The sequence below is a fragment of the Balaenoptera physalus genome (assembly GCF_965194825.1).
Source record: "Balaenoptera physalus genome assembly, chromosome: 17".
NCBI classification, from domain to species: Eukaryota; Metazoa; Chordata; class Mammalia; order Artiodactyla; family Balaenopteridae; genus Balaenoptera; species Balaenoptera physalus.
The window spans coordinates 57,793,600-57,814,689 of NC_138895.1; the positions used below are offsets into that span (position 1 = coordinate 57,793,600).

Consider the following 21,090-nt stretch of genomic DNA (forward strand, 5'->3'; position numbering starts at 1 on the left):
AAGGGAGAGCACGAACTTATATGAATGGAAAGGGGAAACTGCGTGGGGTTTGCGTATTAGGTGGACTTTGAGGCTTACCTGGGCATGATTAATAACCAAGGCAGACAGGCAGAGGAAAGTGTACAGGTCCAGAAATGGCCGGGGGCGGGGGGTGGGGGAGGGAAGAAGAAGAGAGAAAGGAAGGAAGGGAGGAAGGAAGGGGGTGAGAGGAGGGGAAGGACGGGAGGGAGGACAGAAAAGGCGAGATTGTCGGAAAACTTGCCTGTTGACCTCTCTTGCCAAGAAAAAGTGGGGCTGTTACACCTGCGGAGGCAGCCGTGGGCCGTTAGCAACCAACTCTGTGTGTGGAGGTTCGATGGTTACTGACGGGCCGGTGCCGGGTGCGTTCCCGGGTGAAGGGGGTTGCGTCTGCGCGTAAAGCCCGGGGGCGCCCGGGGGCGCCCGGGCGGGCGGGGGCGGGGCGGCTCTGGGGCGGCCGAGTCCGCCTGCGCGCGTGGGACGCGGCGGGCGCGCTAGACGGCAGAGCCGGGACGCTGGCGGCGGCTGCGAGCGAACGGTGGGCTTAGGCTTTGCGGAATTGGCGCCGCGATGGGACACTTGTGGCTCTGGGGGACGTGGGCCCTCTGGGGGCTGCTCCTGTGCGTCGCAGACCCCCGCACAGGTAACCCAGTTGGGGCACCAGGGAGGCAAGCCGGAGAGGTCCCTGTAGACACAAGCCCCGCTGCCGGGGTCGCGGGAGAGGCGGCGCTAGCCCTGGCACGAGGCTGAGCTTGCGGCTGCACGGCGATCCTGCGGACTAGGTTAAGCTCTTGCCACGAGGGTTGCTGCTTGAATTATGGAACCTCACCCCCTCCATCCCTGGTGACTCAGTTGAAAAAGAGACGGAAATTTGGCTGGGGCTTGGGGACGCAACCCAGCTTCTCCCTTTCCTCACTCTTCTTGGGTCCCTTCCCCATTGAAGGGAGGACAGGGTCTCCCAGTAAGCTAGGAATGGGTCTTTGTGGCGGGTGTCAGTCACTTTCAAGGGCAGCTGCCCTGGGCCTTCAAAGTAATACCCAAGAGAGGGCTGGGAAGAGACTGATAAGATAAGAAATTGGAGTTGTCCGTGGAGATAACGGGGAAGATGAACCTGAGATAGGTGAGGAACGGTGCTTCTATGAGATAGGATCCAGCTCCCTCGCTGGAGTTTCCTACTCTTGGCTGTGGGCTGCTCGAAGTTACAAATGTGCCTGGAGCAGGAGCGGCCTTGGAGCTCTTGGCAAAGACAGACCCAAAGTGCAGAGTCATTGGGTCTGGGAGGTAGTCATCTTTATGCTGGAGAGCTTTTGCTATTGTAGGTGAAGTCCACACTAAACTTTTCTCAGGCAGGAATGAACTCAATCATAATTTCGTTAACTTTTTCTCATTCATCCGTTTCAAACAATTTAGGTGGCCTTTCCTTGTGTTCCCACTTAAATTTTTCCACCTATCCTGAGAATTTGTTACTGGATCTAATAATTACCAGGTCTGTACAGTTTAAGCAGAAAATAAATCCTTTTAGCCATGATGTAACTTTGAGTTATTTTGAAGCATTAATTTCAGTTCCCCAAAGAAGCTGCTCACTCACCCCTGTGTTTGCAGAGGCACCTCTTTGTCTAGAAGTCTAGAAGCCTGTCTTTCCCATAGTTGGTCCAGTCTAGCTAATTCATGTTTGCTCTCCCAGATGCAGCAGGAACACCCTTCTTTCAAGAAGCAGTGTGGATGAAATGCCCCTTCTTAGTCACGTGGCCCCTGTGCTCTCTTCTGTCACTCTGGGCTGTCTAAGCTGAGCTTTTGGAAAGTTGGGAGTGTCACACATTTTTAAATGCCCAGGAACCTAACACTGTTTGTTGAATGAATTAGTGACCTTTACATTAAGAACTCACTATCATCAGAAGGCTAAAAAGGTCCCAGAAGTGATCTTCCCTGAAGTCTTACTCTGTCACAGAAAACAATTACTTCTTAAAACACAACATCTCTTTTTTGTACCTAGGCTATTCTTTCAATTTACCTGGCTTTGCATTTCTCACGGGCTTTGATAATGACCTGTTTCTCCACAGAGCTATTTCTCCAGCATTGTCTGCTGCTGTGTGGGCTGATAGCTGTAGTTATGGAACTGCAGCTAGCAGAGCACTACATGAAATTAAGGGTCTAATAAATGTTTTATAATATGATAGGTAAGAATGATGAAAATGATCATGTATTATTCCTCTTCTTTGTAGCATGTAAGACAATGCTTTTCATAAAGCCAATGAGTATTAACTAAGTTAATGACTGAACTCCCTGTCAAGTCATTGGTTAGTAATAGAACCAAAAATAAAACCTAGGTGTATTTACTTTCTGTCCTATAATCTCCATGATGTTTTTCTTACACCATTGTAATTTGTGGTACAAAATTTGATGCTTGAAATGAAGTACTTGATGCTTTTACTTCTATTGTACTTTAATATCTTTCAGATGGCTCTAAAATAATTCCCAAAGTCATAGAAATAATACCTAAATATGGCAGCATAAATGGAGCAACAAGGCTGACTATCAAAGGAGAAGGTATTGTTACCTTTTTTTTTTTACCAAGGTCGAGGTATTTCAAAGGCTGTTTCACATTTAGAGATTTACGGTTTTTTAAAAAAATCCACTAGAGCTGCTTCTCCATTTGGCCAGAGTAGTGAAACTCTATCCTCTTTGACACCTAATGAAACCCCTGAAAGTCTCTATCAACCTGACCATCTGAATTTGTATCATAATTACTTGCTTAACTCCAAGGTCTGGACTATAATGATTGAATTGAAAGAAACATCTCTAACCCAACTCTGCAGTTACTTACTTTGTTCTTCATGGGTCTAATAACATTTATCTTTATATTAAATATAACATTTTGGGGGGTTCTGGGAGTAGGATGTTAGTAAGAGGGTATGATAGAGAAATAGAATGGTAATGAATGGAGAAAGAAAAGCTTTGGATCCCTTCTTCTGCCACCCAATCCTTATCATATGCTTCATCAAAACATGGGTTATGTATAACTCTTTCTCCTTCCCTCGTCTTGGGATGAAAACAAAGTAGGCAATTAGGGAATATATTTAATAAGCAACTGTTCCTAGGATTAAATAGAAATATGTGGTTCTTTTAGCCATTAGGCCTTTACAATCTAAATAATAGTAGTATTCAGATGCTTACAAAGTTTTGAAGGATGAGAAAGAAAAATTTTTAAAGAATATTAATAAAAACTATTATTTAGTCTTTAAAATAAGAAGAACAGAAGTTTTTGGAATCAGAAAATTGACAAAGCAAGATATTTAATAATTCTGTCATATGTATTGAAATGTCTTTCAATACTTCTAAGTAAAATTTCTGTAGAATTTAATCTCAATGATATACTTGAAATGGTTTGTGCCTCTAAATTGTGAACAATATATTTTGGATTAAAGTGTGTTTTTGTTTTTTTAGAGTTAGACACCTGGAAACAATGTGTTTGTTAAAGACTTTTTAAAATGTCTTTATCCATAGCTCCCTTATATTGTATATTGCTGTTAACATTTGCTTAGATAGTGTGTTTGAAAGCTATTGGGTTTCTAACAGAGATTTAAATGCCATGAGAGAAATGCCCAAAACAAACAAGCAAGAAAACCAATAAAATTGCTCAGCTATTTCCTTCTGCCTCAAGACCTGCACTTTTTCTGATCCAGGAACCATGGCTTGAGTTTAGGTACATAAACTCAGAGCATCCCTAGTTAGAAATAGGAAAAAACAAAACAAACCATTCCATTCTTAAGGCATTTTGGAAGAACATCCTTATTAACCTAGCTATAACCTTTGCTCTTTGGTAGACTTTCAGTGGCTCAGGAGTAATCCTCTTACTTAGGAAGCACAAAGTGTCACAGTGAATTTCTAGTTTTCCCATCAGTTTGTATTTCTGGATGCTTTTGGCAGAGAATTATAGAATAGTTAAATCCTATTTGAATTACAGATACCTGCACCCCACCCTGATGTGTCTTCCCTCTCCTTGCTTTAACCACACACTATAGGAGACTGAAATTGTGATACCTTATGTCTTTCTAAGAGGCTGGGTCTAAATACTGTTTGGGGGGCCCATGATATATACAGAATGTGTGTAAAGTAATGATAATGAATTTACAAAACACACCAGACCTCCAAAGCTACATGAATGTGGTACTTGAACAAAGTTTATTTGGAGGAACTACATTCACATCATCCATCAGTGCTGTGTTTGACCCATACTCCATGTTTAGAATTGAATACAGAGATAATTTATTAAGCACAGAAGAATACTTTCTAAATGGAATTGTAAATGCTAGATCACCTAAATGTTGGTCCCCTATGACTTTAAAATATTTTATTTTTGTAAAGGCCACGATGAAAAAGTAAAATAAATATTTGACTTGAGTTCTCTGAAATTCCACCCTCTGAAAGATCTATTGCTAATGTTTTTGTGTACTCAAATGACTTTTGTCTATTTTCACACCTAATGAAACTTTACAGGCAAAAATTTGCTACTGCATTACTTTGTTCTAAAGGCTATCTTCAGGAGCCAAAGGTAAAATTTTACAGTTATGTAAATATTATGTATTATGTATAATTTTACAATTATGCTGCCCAAGTAAAAGCGTTCTGAGCAGTGGCATGACCGTGGAAATGATTGTATTTCCTTCTAAGATGACTGATTGGATGAGGAGTGTTATCATTTTGATAAGTTCTGGAGTGTTTCTAACTTTATTGTGTTTATTACTTTATATTCATACCTTGTATTTCTCAATTGTCTTCTTTGATATTTATCTTTGTTAAAAAAATCAGTGAGCCAGAAGGAATAACTTTTTGTTCTTTTTTTCTAGCTATTTCCCTATTACAATGTCTAGCACATATATTGTTGTTTAACTGAAGTGGTGAGTTATGTAATTTTTGTAATATTATGGAAAGCATATAGACGTTAGTCGGGTCCAGCTGGCTTTCAGCTCCAACTTTGCCACTCCCGCTAGGGGACTGGGACAAGTTTCTTCTCTAAGCCTCAGCTTCCTCATCAGTGAAATGGGATATTAATTCCTACCTGTTGGGTCTATTGTGAATATTGAAAAGGATGTTGTATCTAAGGCACCTATACATAATATCTGCTCTATAATTTAGAGCTATTTTATATTTATTATTATTTTGCATTTATCTTATACGGATGGTTTCATTCTTTAGAAGTTATGCTCCGTCACACTGCACCATTTTTTCCCATTGTTTTGAATGTTACAGCTTTTAAGTAGGTTTATACACTCTCAACCCTGCTTTTTTTTTTTTTTTTTTTTTAACCAGAGAAACCCAAAACAGCCTGCATTGTACATGGCAACTGCTGGCTTTGACAACACATGCATTTTTCGTGATAACAGCACAGGCTGCTATCAGGAGACCCAGGTTTGGGCGCCTGGCAAATTCTGTCTCCAGTTTTTCTGCAAAAGAAAAAAAATACATCAACATCTCAGGAATTTCCATCTGAAGCCTCGACCTTTTCTGTTTCCAGGGTACACCCACCCCTTCCTCTAATCTTTGTGCTTTGGAGTACTTCCAGAGTTATCTTCTTTATACCCAATTATTTATTTAGAATTATACTTTTAAATTAAAATTATTTTTTATAGGTGATTCCTTTCTATTGCTTTTTAACTCTTTGGAGCTAGCTACAAAACTAGAAATATTTCTTTAGTTATTTTTTTTCACTAAAATTTATAATGAGAATATTTACAAATCTTATTGATTTGGTTCATATTTTCCTATATATTTTACTCCCAGGAAATACATATATATATATATGACATATATATCACATATATATGAGACATATATATGTGTGTATATATATACATACGTATACATATAATATTAAAACAACTCCTAAGCTGAAAACCATATATATCATCTTTTGTTGGTATTTCTTTTTAATTGTTTTTTTCTTAGGAATGCTGAAGAACAGATCTGTGTTACCATATCACTGATGTGACATATGCCTAATAGGAAAACAAACACATGTATCACTTCCTGAGCCACACTACAAGTAAAACTTTCTATTCTTTAGTTAGTTGCCAGCAGCCCTTCTGTGTATTCCAAACTCAAGGTGAACGCCAAAGATAAGCAGAAATTGGCAAAAGGAAAGAGTGGTTTTACAAATAGCTTGCTTTTCTGTGCTTTCATGTATCTTTTCACATTGCGTATCTTTTCCATTTCAGCAGTAACTGCCTTCCTAGATTCAAAACTGCAAACTCAACGCAAATATGTTTCACATGTTAAATTGATATGTTTGTACTTTAGCCTATGCTGGATAAGTCCTGTTCGGTTAAGTTTTAAGCTTAGAAGAAGAGAGCGGTGTTTATTAAAATCGCTATCCTTTGTTGAGTTTCTGCTTGCTTTTTCTATGTATAAAGAATAGGAGAGGAGCTAAGAACATAGGGTCTGGAGGAAGTTACGTTGGGTAACTGGAAATAGCTTTGTAATGTGCATTTTTAAATATTATTTTTCTCTGAATATCACAAGGGTACCAAGCTGGCATCTACAACCTGGGTTTGAATCCTGGCCACCCACTTATTTGTTCTGTGTTATTTTTTTAAAAACGATATTAATACTGACTAATAATAACTATTTTGTGACTTATTATATAATAAGGATATATATTAATTGAGCTCTTAACCTGTGAGCCAGGTACCACGTTAAGTACTGTATATAAATTCTCATTTAGTCTTCCTGATAATTCCTGCTAAGTAGATTATTATGGTCATTTTCCTGGTGAGGAGACTAAGACTGAGAGAGTTTATGTCTAAAACTAATGCTCAAGTTCATACAGCAAGGAATTCACTGGAGCTGGGATTCCAACTCAGGATGTCAGGGTCCAAATGCCCTTTCCTGTAAACAACACTGTCACCTAACATGCAGTGTTAACCAGAGCTGTGGCACAGGGCTATGGCATTTGATGAACATTTGGCATAGCAAAGCCCTACTTCCAGTCCTGTGTTAAACCAGGCAATATTCATGTTGTCTCATAGACCTTTGTAGAACACTGAAAATGTTCAGTAATTTAAAAAGCCACACCACAAACCTTTGGCAACCCCAATTCAGCCACTTTAACTAGTAAAGGTTAATGTGAGCACATATTGTAGTGGTGATTGTTTTGTTGAAACATACTTGAAAACTACTGACACTTTAAGGTAAATACCTAATATTTATTTTTTCCTAACATTAATAATATAAATACATAGGATTTAAAGAGTTTAGTGTACCTCTCTGGGTTAACCTTTTTTTCCTACTGATTTTATTATTGTACTGTGGGACAATGTGATCTGTGGCTAATTAAGTTCTGACAGTTACATAGCTTATACGTTTACACTAATGACATGGATGCAGATCCTTTAGTGTAAAAGAAAATGTTTCATAATTTCAAAAATATTTTAGTCATCAATATGGCTATACTGGTTTCTTAATCTTAAGAATTTGTGATATTCAGAGAAAAAGAATACGTAAAAATGCACATATTTTTATAACTCAGAATTTAGGAATTTTAGATTTTGAAGTAATCTGGGCAAAACCTGTTTATTTACTAATTTGACTTTATTCAAAAAATATGTTATAACCTAGACAACTTTGTAGATTCACTGTGCATACTAGAATAGTATTAAGTACCTTTTTAACATTTTTATTAGAATACTTAATTTTAGGATTTAATCAATAGAACGTTATCCGATTATCTTACTCATAAGTTTTATTTCTTGGGTTTATTTCAGAATTGAATGTGGTTTCAGCAATATAAAAATTATTTATTGAAGTATAGCTGATTTACAATGTTGTGTTAATTTCTGCTGTGCAGCAGAGTGATGCAGTTATACATATATATGTATATATACATTTTTTTTCATATTCTTTTCCATTATGGTTTATCACAGGATATTGAATATAGTTCCCTGTGCTGCACGGTAGGACCTTGTTGTTAAAATACTTTTATGTGGCATAAAAATAATTGATGTTTACTTCCAAATCTAGTTTGAATTTTCATATATTTTTTTTTAAATTAATTAATTTATTTTCTTATTTTTGGGTGTGTTTGGTCTTCGTTTCTGTGCGAGGGCTTTCTCTAGTTGCGGCGAGCGGGGGCCACTCTTCATCGCGGTGCACGGGCCTCTCACTATCGCGGCCTCTCTTGTTGCGGAGCACAGGCTCCAGACGCGCAGGCTCAGTAATTGTGGCTCACGGGCCTAGTTGCTGCGCGGCATGTGGGATCTTCCCAGACCAGGACTCGAACCCGTGTGCCCTGCATTGGCAGGCAGACTCTCAACCACTGCGCCACCGGGGAAGCCCCTTTCATATATTTATAGTAAGATTAAAATAATCTTCTGCTCTGTTTCACATCATCCATATCTCAGTTTCTGTTGGATCATACCCATCAGCATGCAAACATACTATTTCACTCATCTGAAGAAAAGCAAAAGCAAAATCATCAACTGTCCCCTTGGTCCACACCCGCCCCTTCAGCTACCCCATTTCTCTGCTTCCCTTTACAGTAAAACTCTTTTAAAGGTTACCAGTATTTGTACTCTTTACTTCTTTTCCTCCATCTTCTCTTGAACCCATGCCAAGCAGTCATTTATACATTGCTCACTGAAACAGCATCTTCTCCCCTGCCCCCAGTCTATTCTCACCCTGCCCCATTCTATTTTTGGAGCAGCAGCTTGTGAATCTTGAAAAGTATAAGTTAGATAATACCACTTCTCTGTTTTAAAGCCTCCAATGTCTGCACATGCATAAAAACAATCTAAATGCCTCCATTTCTAATCTCATCTCCTACTGTTTCTCCTGACTCATACTAATGCAACCACACTTGTTAAGTCTTGAATCCACAAACATGCTCCCACCACAGGGACTTGGAACACCCTGTTCTAAGTAAAATGTATTTCCCATATTCTCATGGCTTACTCCTTCTGAAAAGCTTCCATGACCATCTATGACACGTGCCTTCTTGGCATCACCTCTGATGTCATAAATGTTGCAAAGTATTCCCTGGGCTCTTAATTTACTTTCAATGTCAGCCTCCCTGGTAGGCAGAGCTGTGAGTAGCATACATGGTCAGTAACTTTATAAGGAAGAAAAGGTGGTCCGAGGTAAAGATATACATCAGCTCCTGGGCTGTGGCAGATGACTTGACTAGTACAAGATTGGAAAATCAGAAATAAGAAAGTCTTGGAAAGAGACCGGTAAATGTGCTCACGATAGTGAGCATGCAAATCTATAGGTCTCAAGTTAATTTCCACAAGAGAGTATCCCCAACAGAGGAAATGGAACAACTAGGTCGATTGGATAACTTGTTCAGGAGCTTCTCTCCTTGGCCACTTCAGTGCTTGTGCAATGGGCCTCTGAACAGAGGGCCATCGGTGAAGGCTGTGCATGGACCAACACCAGGGACTCCCTTTCACCAACACTAAGCTACCTACCGCTGTTGCTGAATACCTGCTCTGTCAGTAGCGGAGACCAACACTGAGCTCTCAGTGGGGACTATCCCTCCAGAAGTACACCCAGCCACTCAGTGACAAGTCGACTGCATCACTCTCCTTCCCTCATTGACAAGCAGAGATTCACTGTTTCTGGAACTGACACCTATTCCCGATATGGGTTTTGCCTTCTCTTTCCACCATGCCTCTGCCAGCCTCATCTTCTGAGAACATATAGAGTCTGAATTACTGCCATGAGATGCCATAAAACAGGGCCTCAGAACAAGGAACATATTTTATAGTGAAAAAGTAGTGATAATGGGCACATGACCATGAACCCTGCATCACCTTGAAACATGTGGTCTAATAGAATGACGGAACAGCCTACAAAAGGCAAGACTAAGAACCCGGCTTGGGAACAACGTCCTGTGGAGTGGGACGCTGTGCTCCATCATGTGCCATATGCACTGAGCCAATGGCAGATCCATACTGTTGTTTCCCAACAGATAGAATACATGGAGCTGGGAATGAAGGGTTACTCCCTGTCATTATCACTCCCAGTGATCCAAAAATTGAATCTGTGCTTTCTGTCCTTGCAATTTTAGGTTCTGCTGGATTCTGAGTCTGAGTTTCCAGGTAGAGAATGCTTCTGCCAGGGGTCCCAATATGGGTTCCACTGAACTGAAACTACCACTACTAACCGATCAGTTTGAATTGAGCAAACATAAGTAGTAGACTGGTAGAGATCGTCCATTCTGATGATTGTGAAGAGGGAGGGTTGCTTTCACCTAATGCAGATAAGGAGCAGTATGTCTGGAATTCACGGTATTCCTGGGGCGTCTCTTGGCTTCCATGTGCAGTGATAACTGTGAATAGGCATAGGTGGCAACCACAGCCAAACATGGGCAAGGCAACTTTGGGCTCAGATCCTTCGGACAAAGGTTAGCGTCACTCCATTAGCTGAAGTGCTGGCTGATGGTTAGGGAAATTACAATGCGTGATAGAGAGGGGACGTGCATATTAATTATAGCCTCAGGACCAGTTGTATTACTGCGGTCTGTTGCATGTCCCACTAACCCTCTTGTATTAAATCTTTAGCAGAGCTCTTAGGTGGCCACTGCCTTGTAGACCTGACAATGGATTGTACTTAAAAGTAGGGCCTGAGGGTCTTCCCTGGTGGCGCAGTGGTTGAGAATCTGTCTGCCAATGCAGGGGACACGGGTTCGAGCCCTGGTCTGGGAAGATCCCACATGCCGCGGAGCAACTAAGCCCGTGTGCCACAACTACTGAGCCTACGCGTCTGGAGCCTGTGCTCCGCAACAAGAGAGGCCACGATAGTGAGGGGCCTGTGCACCGCGATGAAGAGTGGCCCCCGCTTGCCGCAACTAGAGAAAGCCCTCGCACAGAAACGAAGACCCAACACAGCCAAAAATAAATAAATAAATAAAAATAAAAAATAAAAAAAATAAAAAATAAAAAAAGTAGGGCCTGAGCATACCTGTATGGTACAAGGAATCAACTGTATCAGGTGCCTTTCTTACTCAGCCTCACATCCTGGTTCCCGCCTCTTACTCTAGCCGCAGAAGTGGCAAAAAGTTCCCCATGTACTTTGACTCAATCTGTGCTTCCAGCTTTAGCCTCCAGGTCCCACAGCATGTCTTTGTCCCAGGGCTTCTTTGATGCAGTGACTTGGGACGTTGGAACTCAGATGGCATATACCTATGTGCAGCCTGAAAGTGCAGGAAAAGTCATTTCCCCCACGGGGAACTGTCAGCTAATAGGACAGGATTTGATGAATAAATGCTTCTTCCCATTGATTCTTTGCTTCTGAGAGGCAGTCTGTATTTTCCTTAAAAGTCTTTTCCAGCAAGATTGAACCCCAGCTGTTTTCAGTGGTGTGCAGGTTTTCTTCTTCAAGTTCTCTTTTTCAGGTTTTCTTCTCTCTTGTCCCTAAGGGATCACCACCCAAATAAACTATCTACTTGCAAGTCCTTACCCCAGATTTTGCTTTATAGGTACTCAAGGTAAGGACCCCAAGTCTTATAAAATCGTGTTCCCTTTGTCTCCTCTTTCTATGCCCTTTAGCCTGCTGTTTTCATAGTAGTTATCTCCACTAGACATAGCATCTGGTGGTATATATTTGTATATTGTCTGTTTCTCCACCCCTCCCCACCCTATTACTGGGATATAAGCCATTTGATTACAGTGCAATTAACAACCTGACAAATAATAGGTTCTCAAGCATTGCTTTTATGAATAAATTAATTAAAGGCTAATTTTCATGTTTCCAAAGAGGATTACAATCATAGGGGTAAATATGAAATAGATTAACTGCTTACATCAGTACTATTTCTTATTTATTCAATGATTCAATACGAAATAAGTGTTGGATCTTTGAAAACAGAGTTCCATTAATAATAATTGAGTGCTTTCATTCTTCCAGGTTTTGCTCAAGCAAACCAGTTTAACTATGGAGTTGATAATGCTGAGTTGGGAAACAGTGTGCAATTAGTTTCTTCTTTCCGATCAATTTCTTGTGATGTAGAAAAAGATTCAAGTCATTCAACTCAAATTACATGCTATACTAGGTATGTTTTAAAGTATCTTTAATAAAATAATTTTCATCATATCAGAACCACAGTTATGCATATTAGTATTATAATAGTTTTATCACTCTGGCTATTACAATAATGTTTTTCTGATTATCTGCTATTTTTTTTTCAGCTATTATTTTTGATTTCATGATGTTTAGACTATTTTATACCTTTATTATATTCAGTTATAATACTCTTTCCACATATTGGCATGATCAAAATATATTCTATATCCTTTCCCAGGTTATTAGAGCTATTATCATTATTGATCTTTTTTAGAAGATAAATGGCCACTATTAAATTGTGATGATGCTCTTCAAAATATCAAAATTATGCCTTCCTGTCCAGTTTGATTAATTTTGTTCAGAATCTTGACATAGTCATTAAGATTAAAGATGATCATTTTGTAGATTGACATTTCAAGTTCTTTACTATCAGCTCAAATTGATGTTTGTTATTAGCAACTTAGGAGAAAAAATTAATCATTTTAAATGGCAACTTTCAATACTGAGACAGGTAGCCCATATTTCAGAGGATTCTATCCACATTAGGCTGTTTTTCAGCTTACTTAGGGAGAAACATTATTAAAACTTTTTAAAAAGTAAAGCATAAAATAATTGTACCAAGATGATTTGTTACTATTTTAAATGATTATTATTACGTTTGTTTTCCTTTTCAATAAGCACCAATGCATTAGTCAGAATAAGCAGTTGCCTGAGGTCTATAATGTTAGAATTTGCAGTACAGAGTTCAGGATGGAGATCATCTTCTTCCATAATATAAAATTGAATTTAATTGTACAACAATTAGAATTTCAGACACTTTTTTTCAAAAATGACATGTGCATTAATGCTATACATTAAATAACAGAGTTTTGCATTCCTTATGTGTTCTTCATTTGCTTTCCAGAGCAATGCCAGAAGATTCCTACACTATTAGAGTCAGTGTGGATGGGGTTCCTATTGCAGAAAATAATATCTGCAAAGGTCACATCAACAGCTGGGCCTGCAGCTTCAATGTACGTGGCATCTCCTCTCTAACTTACGTATAATTGATCGTACGCTTTCTTTCTTGCAGAACTGGGTTTTTATTTTTTAATTTTACAGATTGTTATCTATTTTCACATTAAATAATTTACTAGCATGTAGCTAAGTTTAATTTCACCAACTGTTAATTATCTTCTATAGTAATGGAAGCTCTTTTATCATTTCGTGTTTACCTTTTTAAATTAATTTTATTAATGAATTAAACTTGTATACTTCCAAACTATTTTGTTGTTCATACTGTTTTTTCTCTTTCTCCATTTCTGCCCTTAGTTTGATTTTCCTTTTTCTGTTTTCATCAGACTCACCTTCATTTTAAATAGAGACATAACTCTTTTCCCTTTCTTTGTACTTTCTAATGGAATGAGATAAGATGTGACTGCATGTAGCACAGAGCCATTCAAAATTTAGTTACCCTAAATATAGGCGTTCACTATAATACATTTTATTCTAAGGACCATCCCATATATTTAAAAAAATTGTATTTATGTTTTAAGTTGTCAGTTACTGAGTGCTGTAGTGTTCCAATATAAGATGAAATGCTGAGGAAATTAGTTATGACTTCTGTCCTCAAGAAGCGTCTACGATTCCCAAATATATTGCCAAATATGAATCCCAAATAGCTCTGGCTCCCTCCTCTCTCCTTAAATGTGGAGCCATCTTTTGTTTCCTAGAATAAAATGCCAAAATGGCTCCAAAGCAACCTAAATTCAACAAATCTCAAACTGGACTTCTCGTATTCCTCCTTAACCCTACTTTTTGTCTGGTATTTCTGACACATCTCAAGCTAGAAACCTGTTACATCCTTGGTTTCTCCCTTTCCTTCATCTTCAGCCCCAAACCATGATGATCCTACCCTGCAAATTAGCTCTAAAGTTCATCGTCCCCTTATCTTCTTTCCTGACATGGCCTTGGTTTTGATTCTGGCCTTGTCATTTCTCACCCATTATCGCTGCAGCCTGTTGGTCTCTCTGTCCTTCTTCATTACACTGTTCACATGCAGCATTCAAAACCATGCACGTTATTATTCCTTTCCCCTGCTCAGTATCCCTCCTTTACCCATCATCTGTAGGTTTCCTTTACTGTATCAGAGTCTGGAAACAGTTCTGTTTCCAGCAATGTCTTCTAACATTCTCCCTGACCAAGAACCCATACATCTTACTCATTTCTGCTTAGTGTGTCCTGATCTTTGCTTAGGACTCTTAAAATTCCCCCGAGCAGAGCTAAGTGATTTCCTCAGTTGTATAGTGGCTTAGTGCAGGGTTCATATACAGGCTTCATCATTTACTCTGACTTGGTCATAGTGAAACTGTGCTTCACGTTTCTTCATTTTCTGTAAAATGGAGATTATCTCATAGCATCATGTAAAATGGAGGATTAAATGTTATAAATATGGAGATCAGAAAGAACCCAGCACATAGTAATTACTATACAGTGTTTTAATCTATATATTCCATTTATTACTACTTTAGCACCTAGTCCACTGTACAATGATTATTTTTTACAATGTTCTGGGTCAGAGGGTTTTATTCAACTTTATGTCCCTAGAACAAGCATAACATTTAACACTTAGTAGGAGCACAGGTTGTGTCCGCTGACTGGTGCTCTGTGCTCTTTCTCTGATTAAGACAAACTTAAGAAAAAAATTTAATGCCGTACAATTGAATCTTCTTAAATGATTTTTCTCTTTTAATAACTTCTAAGTTTAGTGGTGTGTGGTCTGAAAATGTGAGATAGAAAATTAAAATTTTTATTTAACAAAGTTATACTTGTACATAATGAAAAGCTGAACTGGTTCTACAAGGTTAATTAAAAGCAAACAGCACTTCCTTGACGTGCTCCTCATTCTTAGTCTCCAGAGTCCCCTACTTTCAATAACTTTATATATCTATTGTGTTATTTCTAAAGAAGAAACATATTTTTTCTAACGTATGTACAAATAATGTTTTATATGATTTATTGTGATATTTCTAAATAATAGGCTTCTTAATTAGAAATATATTTATTGCTATTTCTGAATAGTTAAAGTTTAACTATCAATATTATCTATTTATTGATAATTCTTACAATGGAAGATGAGAATTTAGCACCTATATTCTTACATCTATTAACTTGTACTGTGTAACACAGCTTGCAAGCTTAGCTTCAAGCAGCAATAATTTATATTGCTTATGTAGCCATGGGTCAGCTGTGTGGTTCTTCTGTTCTGGGCAGAGCTAGACTGATCTCTGTTGGGCTTGCTCGTGTGTCTGTGGTCAGCTGCGCATTAGGCTTTGCTGCTCTTGGCTAGGTGCTTTCACGTTTGGGAGGCCTCAGTTGGAACAACTGAGCTGATTAGGCTTTGTTCTATATAGTGTCTGTACCCTCCAAAAGTAGCCCAGAGTTATTCATATGATGGAGGCAGGGATCCCTCAGGAGAGCAGAAGTATGCAGGGAGCCTTTAGCCCTAGGCTCAGAAATGTCACGCTACTTGAACCACATTCTAATGGCTGAAACAAGTTCCAAGGCCAGTCCGTATTCAAGCCTCCATCTCTTGATGGGAAGAGCTGCAAAGACATTGCAGGTGAGGATACAGGGAGAGGAAAATTATAGCCATGTTTGAGATGAAACTGCTACCCCTTCCCACCGCCAACACACACAGATATCCTCCCACTCCTTCTCCCAATTAGATTTGCCCCTGTTTTGGTTAGATCAATATTCATAACATGATATGTCTGTATAAGTAATATTCATAGCTGAAACAAGTATTGTACTGTGACTACATTTCTCTCTCATACAGTATTTTGTTTTGCTTGGAGTTAATAACTGGGTTTTTATGTGTGTGTAGGTATTTGCCTAGTTTTCTGTGTATAAAGCTCTGCACGAGAAGTATGACATTTTTTCAATGTATTTAAGTCATTAGGTAATTTATCAAATCATCTTTGCCTAAAAGACATCACTCCTGAATCCCTCTGTGCTCCTGCTCCAGTCTGGACAGCCTGTTCTCTAGATGTGCTGCACAGCAGTCAATCATCATGGGGTCTCCCTTCACCAGCCTTCTGGGGGCTTCCTGCCTCTCTCCCTCATGTCACTACTTGCTCCCTAAATCTTATGTCTTCCTTTTTCTTGATTTACTACTCCCTCATGTTAGTGGAGCAAAGTGTACTTAGAAAATAAACTCCTTCTACTAATAGGTTAAAATAAAATCCTTCCAATACTAAAACTTCCATGCTACTCTCACATTTAGTTGACAGTTTAGTTGGGTATAGAACTCCACTTTGGAATTTTGAAATCATATCTCCATTGTTTCTTGGTCCTGTGTCTTAAACAACCCATGGTGAAGGATCATCTTTTTTAAAATTTCCAGTCTGTTGTGGCTCAATATTATGTAAAATACAATAAAAATGTCACAGCAATGTCCAGTTGTTTTAAACGTCTCTAAGTGCTTACCCTTACTTTTTGTTCTTATCAGGACCTATAACTTTTGCACACTTTTATTGGGTTGTTTAAAACCCTTTACAAAATTGCATACTTGTAGCATCTAATTCTCATACTATTTTCTGATTTTATCTTTAATACTTTTTATCATTATCCTTGACTGCTGTTATTATTCAGACTAATTATTATTAATTTTCAGAACCTTCTCCCTCATTTTCTATTTTCTATAAAATAACTTGCTCTGCCATCTTCATTGATTCTTTTCTTTGTAGATGGTGTATTAAATTGAAAATCTGTTTCTAATCTAGCTCCTCAAATAATAATAGTAGCTAATATGTTGTTTAATATGCACTCTTCAATTATTTTTTGCCACAGATGTAATTTATATGAGTACACTGTGGCTTAGAGAGATTGATTTACACACAACTTGGTAGTTCCTCTACCTTTTCTCTTACTACCTCTAAAAATGATATTTTGCCCAAAGTCCATTTGACTAGGTATTATATTACTTATTACTTTTACATAGATTCTCCATTAACCATTTCTGAAGTGTGAAAGAATGAGTCTGAAGTCATTCTTAGCCTCAAATTTCAAAATTTATCTCTTCTTGGAAGTTTGAAAGAAATCTGTCCTTTTACTTTAAGTATCTGGGCATCTTTCTTTTAGGTTATTCCTGAATGAGAATGGGGGGCGGGCAGCTGACATTTAGTGAGAGTCTACTTTGTGCTAGGTTATTTTGCTTATAAAATTGTTGTATTCATGTAGAGGCCATCTTTTTCTCCACCAGCAACCTTCCTCCTCCAAAAAACTTCAGTTATTCCTTAAAAATAAAGCCCATGTTTCTGTCCTCTTCTGTTTTTCTGAGGTACCCTTGTGTTTATGCAGATGGACTGTTCTTGATCTATTTCTAGCTTGTTTTTCTCCTACATTATTTGTTTTTAGATGTAGATGTTGATCTGCTTGTATCCCAGTTATTGAGGAAACTTTGTCTATCAGCTTTGCTTTTTGCCTGTTCAGAATTAATTTTGTTTTTCAAATTTCCCTTTTGTGGTAATTATTTCTCATTTTGTCTTTTAAAAAGAAGTTGGCATATGTTTACTTGAATAATAATAGCCAATGTGTCAGGTGGTGTTCTAAGTATTTTTTGTATAATAACTCTAGAAAATTATCGTTAGCTTAGTTACTAAAGCTTACTCTGATGAACTCTTTCCAAGTTTTGCTTCTATGTTTTTGAAAAATGCTTTGTTATTTTTTCTTTATAATCTTAACCCAAAGTAGGCTTTCTTTAATTTTATTCCACCAAATTCTTAAAACTCTTTACCAGAGAGCCTTATTACTGTGGTTTGACTTACACTGATAACAAAAGGATGATTGAATTTTAAAATTCCAAGTAGAAACACTTTGAAATGAAAGAGGATTTTTAGGGGGTAAGGAAAAGATTTTGAATAATCAGAGTAATATTCTGAACTTTATTTCTCATATATAAAAGGAATATTTTGACAGTCATATTATGGATATTGTTCAAATATAAATAATGTAAGAAGCAGAGATATTTAATAAAACTGGGAACAAAATAGAGATGACTGCTTATCAACAATATTATTTTACAGGCAAAAAGTTTCAGAACCCCAACAATAAGGAGCATCACACCTTTATCTGGAACTCCAGGTCTGTTATATGACAGCTGAAATGTCTTTTTTGGTTTATAATAGTTAATTAATTTTTAGTACATAAAATTATTATGATACCTAAAAATTTATAAATAGCATTTTCTGATTATAAAACAACTAAAAAAAATTTTTAATGCTTTTTAATAGCTGCATCTGAATGTATTATAATATATTAAACTTTCCCTCTATTGAACATTAGTTTGCTTCCAGTGTTTCTTATAATAGCTATAGTTATACCAGTTTATAATTCCAACAGGAATATATGAAAATGCCTTTTTCTATAACCTTGACAATTCTAGGTACTCATTTTTTTCAAGAATTTATGTGAAAAATTCTACTCCTATACCTTCTTCTAGGGCGCTGGCCCTGGCTCCACCCGCTCCAAGCCCAGTGGACACTGGGTGCTGGAAGGCAGGAGGCCTTTTCTCCTTTTCTTTTTTTTTAAAAAGAATTTATGTGAAGAATATAGTTGGTTTTTTTTTTGTATTTTTCCAGTTCTTTGATTTATGTAATTAATTTCATATTTATTAACCATTTGTATTTCTTCTTTTTATAAATTACTGGTTCATCTCTCTTTTTAAGGCTAGTCATTCTTTTCATATTAAGTTGCAAGAATTCTTTGCATTTTAAGAATATTAACCATATATACATCATATAGATGGGAAATATTTTTTGAATTTATTATTTGCTTTTAAAATTTATTAGTGATGTTTCTGTCATTCAGACACTTAATTTTTATTATCAAATCTATAGATTTTTTATTTCTCCCTTTATTTTTATGCTATAGAAGAGCCCGCCATCCCGATTATACAATTATATAAATTTTCACTTATTTTTCAAGAGTTTGATGGTTTTATTGTTTATATTTAATTTTTATTTCACCTAGAATTTATGTCATTTTTGGCATAAGGTAGGGATCTTATTTACATTTTTTCAAATAAATCACCCATGACCCAAGCAATATTTATTGAATAATTCATCCTATCTTCCACGAAACACCTCTTTAAGCTATAAATACTTATAGATATCTCTTTAATACTGTAATTATTTGTTCATGGTTTATTGTATTAGAACTTTCAGAACAATGCTAAACAATAGTAGTGAACACAAGGTGTCAGCGTCTGGATGCTTGTTTTATTGTGAAAACCTCTAAAGTTTTAATATTAAGTGTATGGGTATATGGATAGATAATCTTACACAGAGCTTTTTCTTTGTTTTGTTTTTAGGTACCCTAATAACAATCCAAGGCAGAATCTTCACTGATGTCTATGGAAGTAATATAGCACTAAGCTCCAATGGGAAAAATGTTAGGATTTTAAGGTAAGTTTCTGATGTGGAAACATATTCTTATAATTCATAAATGAGATATGATATCCCATGAATAATGGGTCCAATGATATTAAAAACCACTACAATGTGGCGGAATTAACTAGTGGTTTTCAGCCATATTAGAGGAAGAAAAATAGACTGTTGCCATGATTCATTGACATAGAAACAATGGCCAGTATACCTTTCTCTTTTAGTATGACATAATTGCTTATTTTTCTATGATGGATTTTATTTATAGAAGGTACATGGAAGCAAGTCCAATAGTAATTAAGCTGAAGTCACAGAACTTCATCACTGGAGAATTTTGTTACTTAATCTTCTAACTGGCTCATTTTGTACATATTAAACAAAAACCTCTGAAGCCTGGAAGTCCATCACTTAGTCAAGGTCAGGAGGAGAACACGAGTCTCCTAACAGGCAATTTGGCACTTCTTCTACTACATGTCATGTATGGGACAGTGCTGAAACTAAAAACTGTCAATAATTTATTAACAGGCTAGGATTTGAATCCTGGTTCCTCCATATACTAACTGTGGACCATCTGGTAACATTGGCTGTTTACCTAACATCGAAAAGTATTAGTTTCCACCTTTTAGGTAGGAAACTAGCACTGTCACTAGAGTTATCTTCCTCTAGCATAGGTGGGGTTATCTCAGTCCTGCCTTGAAAGACTGGAAGTCCTGTTCATTTCCTACAGAATCAGTATCATAGCTTTCAAGATGCTTCATGCTTATTGAATACATATGTAAAATGAATAAATGGGTAAATAATAACTCAGACAGCACACATACACGTACATATGCATATATAATTTTGTAAAACATGCAATTTGAAAGGTTTTACTAAATGAAATAAAGATAATTTATCTGGCATTCTGTGGGGTAGAACTCTCAGTTAAATCACATTTGTATGAATCTATAATATTCTACAAATATTCATGTTGATCTTATAATAAAAGAGCTACTAAAATAGAGAAACAAATATTTAACATTTTATATGGACAGTTTAGTATAAATAAAGATTTTTTCTATTTCCATATAGTTGAGTATTATGAATGTCTTTTTTTTAAATTGAAGTATAGTTGATTTACAATGTGTTAATTTCTGCTATACAGCAAAGTGACTCAGTTATACATATATATACATTCTTTTTTTATATTCTTTTCATTATGGTTTATCCCAGGACATTGAATATAGTTCCCTGTTACACAGTAGGACCTTGTTGTTCATCCATTCTATATGTAATAGTTTGCATCTACTAACCCCAAACTCCCAGTCCCTCCCTTCCCCCCACCCCCTAGTGTTATGAATGTCTTATATTCCAATTCTTAATTTGGGTTCTCTAAGTCATCCTTTCCCTAATGATGGCAGAAAAGAGAAAGTTTAACTTTCAAAGTGATTCCTTTTCTTTCTCCACTGTAGTTGAAATTTACTTCTGTTTAATACAAAGGAATGGATAAGAATTATTTCATGAAATCACAGAATCACAGTCAGAAGAGACCTCAGAGGGCAGGCTACCCAGCCCCTATACTCTGGTAACCCTGAGATACTATATATAAATA

General features: G+C 37.1%; 1 protein-coding gene across 2 annotated transcripts in view; it reads left to right on the top strand.

Moving 5' to 3' along the window:
• Nucleotides 1-500: 500 nt before the first annotated feature.
• The window catches only part of PKHD1L1 (PKHD1 like 1), a 152,030-nt gene continuing 131,440 nt past the window's right edge, over nt 501-21,090 (top strand). For both annotated transcript variants that reach the window (XM_082434219.1, XM_082434220.1), the window contains exons 1-6: nt 501-661; nt 2,476-2,565; nt 11,920-12,064; nt 12,980-13,088; nt 18,141-18,198; nt 19,427-19,520. In XM_082434219.1, the coding sequence (XP_082290345.1) occupies nt 589-661; nt 2,476-2,565; nt 11,920-12,064; nt 12,980-13,088; nt 18,141-18,198; nt 19,427-19,520 (569 nt within the window). In that variant the 5' untranslated portion in view covers nt 501-588. The remainder of the gene's footprint in view (nt 662-2,475; nt 2,566-11,919; nt 12,065-12,979; nt 13,089-18,140; nt 18,199-19,426; nt 19,521-21,090) is intronic.